Here is a 6,554-nt window from a genome sequence, read left to right on the forward strand (position 1 = left end):
GTTTAAACAGAGGTCAGCAGCTCACGGTGACTGGCACACGTCTCTCACACTGCCGCTATATATTTCATCAGCTGGTGCCCTTCTTACCCGGAACTGTATGGTGTTTGTTTATTTTCGGGGAGGAATGGGGGGCAGAGCCCTCCCAACACACCCTCACGCCCCACTCAGGTGTGGCCGGAGGAAGACTTGTTGTGCACGGATACAAGTGTTACCCTGTTGTGTGTGTGTGTGTGTGTGTGTGTGTGTGTGTGTGTGTGTTCTCCCACATCTGTAACCACATTATACCAGACCACATGTGAAGGACCCTGCAGTATTGTGAGTCCTTTAACAGGCGTACACAATAAATGTGATTGTTATTGAATGTGTGTGTAAATAAATCATTGTAATTCATATGTTTAATTGTAGATAAAAAAGAGAGAGAGAGAGAGATGAACGCTGTGGGAGGAGAGTGGTGAGTGTGACAGTAAATGATGGTGGGACGAGATGTGTTGGTGGTGGTAGAGTGAGGAGGACAAATAACAGATCTCTCTCTCTCTCTCTCTCTCTCTTCTCTCTACACCCGGAAACACCAGGAGCCTCAGTCATCATGCTCGCGTATGGTTCGGTCGTATTGTGTGGGGTGGGGTAGGTGGGGGTTAAGGACAGGTGAGGGACTGATCGTGTTTGTGTTTGTTTGTGTTTGAAACCTTGATGGGCATGAGCCGTGTTTATATGCAAGGTTATCCTCCTTTCCCCCTCCTTCTTCCTTCCTTCCTTCCGTGTTAGGTGTTTGTGAGTGGGTGTAAACATGGAGGGAGGGAGAGAGGAAAGAAGCGTGTTTGTTTTTCCTCCCTGGTGATTTATATGTCTTTGTTGTTTATCATATCCCTTTGTGCATTCCCTTAGTTCTTTCCTCCTTCTTCTACTCTGCACCCTCCTCCCTCTCTTTGGGTTGTCCTTTCCCACCTCCCCCTCCTTACGCCTCCCCTTACAACCCTATCACATGCCTCTGCTTTGTTGCTGTTGGCCTTCCCTTGTTGGTATTCTCTCTCTCTCTCTTTCTTTTGTTCTTACCCTTCTTGTTATTAATTTATTACCACCCTCTTGCCTCTTATTGACATTCATCTACCCTTATAGTCACCTCTGTTGCCATCCTCCGTCCTCTGTTGCCATCCTCCGTCCTCTGTTGCCATCCTCTGTCCTCTGATGCCATCCTCCGTCCCTCGATGCCATCCTCCGTCCTCTGATGCCATCCTCTGTCCTCTGTTGCCATCCTCCGTCCTCTGTTGCCATCCTCTGTCCTCTGTTGCCATCCTCCGTCCTCTCTGTTGTCATCCTCCGCCTCTGTTGCCATCCCCTGTCCTCTGTTGCCATCCTCCGTCCCTCTGTTGCCATCCTCCGTCCTCTGATGCCATCCTCCGTCCCTCTGCTGCCATCCTCCGTCCTCTGTCATCCTCTGTCCTCTGATGCCATCCTCTCCGTCCTCTGATGCCATCCTCCGTCCTCTTATGCCATCCTCTGTCCCTCTGTTGCCATCCCCCGTCCTCTGTTGCCATCCTCCGTCCTCTGATGCCATCCTCCGTCCTTCTGATGCCATCCTCTGTCCTCTGCTCCATCCTCCGTCCTCTGTTGCCATCCTCCGTCCTCTGATGCCATCCTCCGTCCTCTGATGCCATCCTCCGTCCCTCTGTTGCCATCCTCTGTCCTCTGTTGCCATCCTTCTGTCCTCTGCCATCCTCCGTCCGTTTATCCCTCCTGTCCCTTTGCCATCCTCCTCCTCTGATGCCATCCTCCGTCCCTCTGATGCCATCCTCCGTCCTCTGTTGCCATCCTTCTGTCCTCTGTTGCCATCCTGTCCTCTGTTGCCATCCCCGTCCTCTGTTGCCATCCTTCTGTCCTCTGTTGCCATCCTCTGTCCTCTGTTGCCATCCTCCGTCCTCTGATGCCATCCCCGTCCTCTGTCCATCCTTCTGTCCTGATGCCATCCCTGTCCTCTGTTGCCATCCTCCGTCCTCTGATGCCATCCTCCGTCCTCTGATGCCATCCTCCGTCCTCTGATGCCATCCTCTGTCCTCTGTTGCCATCCTCCGTCCTCTGTTGCCATCCTTCTGTCCTCTGTTGCCATCCTCTGTCCCTCTGTTGCCATCCTCCGTCCTCTGATGCCATCCCCGTCCTCTGTTGCCATCCTTCTGTCCTCTGATGCCATCCTCTGTCCTCTGTTGCCATCCTCCTCCGTCCTCTGTTGCCATCCTCCGTCCTCTGATGCCATCCTCTGTCCTCTGTTGCCATCCCCTGTCCTCTGTTGCCATCCTCCGTCCTCTGTTGCCATCCTCCGTCCTCTGTTGCCATCCTCCGTCCTCTGTTGCCATCCTTCTGTCCTCTGTTGCCATTCTTCTGTCCTCTGATGCCATCCTCCCGTCTGTTGCCTCACAATATGACCTTTATTTATTACCGATCAACCATTCCTTCCTCCTCCAGCCTTCCTGATTGGCCGCCCTGATTGCCACCCTTACTCTTCCTAATCCTGCCGCTCGTATTGCCACCCCAACCCCCACCCTACACTCCACCCACTTCAACCTGTTACCCCTGCCTCCTTGCCTCTCTCCCAGCCCCCTGTCTCATCTTGCCCCTGGGAAATAGGAATGTCTCTCATCAGGACACAAGCCTTTCCCAACCCTCGTCTTCCTCTCTCAATTATCCGTGTTGTTTACTCTTTATTATTCACAAATATTGGAATTCCATCATTTATTGTAGTTATTTTATTATACATTGAAGGTTGAATGTAAAGTTGTGTTCCTGGTGTTGTTCGCCTGTGTGACGGTCACTATTAAAATGTTCTGTGTACGGTGAGTGGAGTGAAGTCACGGTGACGTCATGAGTGGGGTGGGCCATTCTGGTATGTGGGGGAGGATGGATGCCCTGACGTTACGCTTGTAGTAGCTATGTTTTGTGTTTTAATCTGAGTGTTATTGTGTATAGCGTTCATCCTTTGGGGGTTGCTTGTACTCTCTCTCTCTCTCTCCATTATGTTTCATTTAGACTTCGGTCTCGCTAGCGATAAGCTGTTACTCTGCTTGTCTCGTATCTGAGAGGGGTGTGTAGTGGTGGTTGTTGTGATGGTGGCTGTGGTAGTAGTGGTGATGGTGCCTGTAGGTGGTGGCAGTGGTAGTAGTGATGGTGGTGGTTAGTAGTTGAGTCCTCTGATACACCACAAACAAACAAAACCCACATGCTGCGCCTGTACTACCTACCACCATTAATGTTCTGTCTCGGTAAACACATTGTTGATCCAGATGATTTTGTATTAATGGGAATAATTTGTATTAGATTTTATTTAATGAGGACAGGTGTATAAAACAGATAATGTCCAGCAGCAGATTAATACATACCTTTTTGTTCTTTTTCAGGTACGGCGCTGTGTGTGTGTGGAGGAGGCGTTGATGGAGGGGGAGTGTAAAGGAAGGTAATGTATTGTGTGTGTGTGTGTGTGTGTGTGTGTGTGTGTGTGTGTGTGTGTGTGTGTGTGTGTGTGTGTGTGTGTGTGAAGCTGGCGTGTCGTGGGCGGTTGAGTGACTTGAGTGAGTGAGTGAGTGAATGAACGAACGAGGGTCGTCTCATTGACAGACTCAACTCATTCATCAGGTGTTTCCTCGCTCGACTGACCACCGGGCCTCGCTACTACTATACTCCTTCCTTCCCCTCCTCCTTCCCCTAACCCCTCCCCCATCCCTTTGTACACTCCCTTTATAACCCTGTTGGAAATACAAGCGCCACACCCTTCCTACCCTTACCCCTAGCACCCATACCATATAATACTCACCCCGGAAAACAAAGTAAAAACAGATTTGCTTTCCATTGACAATACTGAAGGGAAGCAAAGAATTACCTCCGTGTATTAAGAAATATCCTGATAGGAAAACTTTTGTTGAAAAACTAATTAAACTGAGTCCACCGTCTGCCACTCCCAGCAGGATACGTCGGCAAAAATTCATCCGAGGGAAAAAAAATAAGAAATCCGATAGATTGGAAGGTTGTTCATAAATTAAACCTCGATAATGTCATCATGATGTATTCCACAGATAAAATTATAATTTCAGATAACGCGAGCCAGTTATGGTATGATAAAGTATGATGAGATATGTTTTTGGTTTTTTTAGTAAGTAGGGCTTGTGTCATCTCTGGAGGCGGTTGACCTTTGTAAGACTTGTTATCGATTACTTAACTTTATCTTCTTTGTCTGGGTGAGTTTTTTTTTTCTTTCTTTTAATGTGTTTCCGACCTTACTGCATTCTTACGTGTGAGTGAGAGAGAGAGAGAGAGAGAGAGAGAGAGAGAGAGAGACCGACCGACCGACCGACCGACCGACCGACCGACCCACCCCCTCAGCCCCACTACGTCACTCACACGTGAAGTCGCTGCCTTAAAAACAAAAGCTAACCAGCGAAAAAGGCGCGAGTGTTTAGATAATAATTACTCGTGGTTAACAGAGCGTGTTAATGGAGGGTATTAAGGAGAATCGCCTGTGAATACTGAAGAGGAGTGTCGTTTTTGTTGCGATAATTGGCGGCGTGGAATGACACAGTCTCCCCCCCGGTGTGTGACATCCTGCAAGAAAATGGGATACAGGTGATGGTAGAGAGGAGGAAGAGTTTGGTGTCAGGGGATAAGGCTTTGGTGGCATCAGGGAGGATAAGGGTTTGGTGTCACAGGAAGGATAAGTGTTAAGTCTGTAAGGTAATGAATAGACTAATGTTCAATATAGAGTAGAACTTGTTGTTGATGTTGTATGGCCACGAGATGAAGAGTTATAACTCACAACAAACATTCAGAAATATTATGAAAATACATCATTGATTATTACTAAATTGACTAAAAATGAAAAAAAAAATCATGACTGGTAATTTGTGTATTGGTATTACGTCAAGGGTGCTGACGTTGGTGCTGGTGGCTGACGCTGGTGCTGACGCTGGGAGAATGTGATCAGTCACCCTCTGCTGTCTGTGATCCCTTCAGCTGCTCTAGACTACAGTGTGTAATTGCTCATAGTATTGCCAGATCTGAGGAGCTTACCCTTGAAGAGCCTCAACTAGAACGATATCATCACTGGTCTCGGAAATGCCTATGAAGATGGGAGGTAGTAGCTGGTGGGCTGGCCGTCTTGTCCTGGTGCTAGTGGGCGTGGCTGCATGGTGGGCGTGGTGCCAGGGAGGAGCTTCACAAGGCTCCCTCCTCATCATTTTCCGGGTCACAGTCTCGGAAAATCGTTTAACTGAAATTCTGGAGCGAGTTTACAGCGTGTCGAGTGTGAGGTGATCATTAAAGTGTGTGAGGCTGGTGTCTGGTAGCGAGTAAAGTATTTAGTGTGAGTTTAAGTGTGATGTGGGAATTTGTAGCGATTATAAGTGTGTGTGATGGCACTTTAGACCTGGTTTGACACTGGATGACTGTCTGTAACGAGGTCAGTACGAGTTTAGTTGATGACAACACCAGCATTAGTGATTTAATGTCCTGGATACCTGTAATGACTTGCTGGATTAGTCTGTAATTAGCAAACACTGAGCTCGGGTAATGTTATTTTTTTTTTTTGGGGGGGGGGACAGGTCAATGCTGAACGTAGGTAATAATGGGGGTAGGAATGGGTGGTGTTCTGCTTCAGTTGTTGAGAGAGAGAGAGAGAGAGAGAGAGATGCATTGGTATAAAGAAAATACATATTCATGGTCAATTTACAAACGTTATTGGATGTGTGGGTGTAGTGTGGGCGTGTGGGCGGGTGTAGGCGACTGGTGACTGTTGATAGACTGCATGGCTGTGTCCAGTTAACAGTGTGTGTGTGTGTGTGACTCGGAGAGGAGGGGAGGAGGGAGAGTAGCTGGTTTAGGGAGGACACACTTGACTCTTCATGTAATTACACTGTTTACATAAAGTTTCACACACACACACACACACACACACACACACACACACACACACACACACCTTTCCTCACCTACCTGCAGCTTTCTCCTTTCTACTCCATAAATGTTTTCCATCATTTCTACGTAAACCATTCTATCTTTTTTTTTTTACTTTCTATTTCTCTTCCACATACAACTCTCCAGTTGTTCCACATGCGATTTTTCCACTTTTATTTCACATACAACTTTCCGTCCCCTATTCCTCACACAACTTTCTACTTTCCACACATGAACAATTACACTTTCCGCATAAAACTTTCCCCCTCTCCCTCAGCCCTGATATACAACTGTCCATCTGTCTCCCAGCCACACCTGTCTCTCTCCTCCACACCTGTCTCTCACCTCCACACCTGTCTCTCTCCTCCACACCTGTCTCTCTCCTCCACACCTGTCTCTCACCTCCACACCTGTCTCTCTCCTCCACACCTGTCTCTCTCCTCCACACCTGTCTTCCCTGCACACCCGTCTCACCTCCACACCTGTTTCCTCTCCTCCACACCTGTCTCTCCTGCACACCTGTCCCCACCTCCACACCCGTCTCACCCCACACCCGTCTCTCTCCCTCCACACCCGTCTCTCTCTCTCCACACCTGTCTCTCACCTCCACACCTGTCTCTCCT

The 6,554-nt window shown here is 48.4% G+C and overlaps 1 protein-coding gene across 1 annotated transcript; it reads right to left on the bottom strand.

Annotated features, from left to right (window-relative positions):
* Window positions 1-1,090: 1,090 nt before the first annotated feature.
* LOC121878633 (uncharacterized protein DDB_G0290685-like) lies at window positions 1,091-2,308 on the bottom strand. The gene has a single exon (XM_042384958.1). The coding sequence runs from the start codon at window positions 2,306-2,308 to the stop codon at window positions 1,091-1,093; it is 1,218 nt and encodes a 405-aa protein (XP_042240892.1).
* Window positions 2,309-6,554: the final 4,246 nt, after the last annotated feature.

The sequence above is a fragment of the Homarus americanus genome, unplaced genomic scaffold (genome assembly GCF_018991925.1).
Source record: "Homarus americanus isolate GMGI-L3 unplaced genomic scaffold, GMGI_Hamer_2.0 scaffold44246, whole genome shotgun sequence".
Taxonomy (NCBI): Eukaryota; Metazoa; Arthropoda; class Malacostraca; order Decapoda; family Nephropidae; genus Homarus; species Homarus americanus.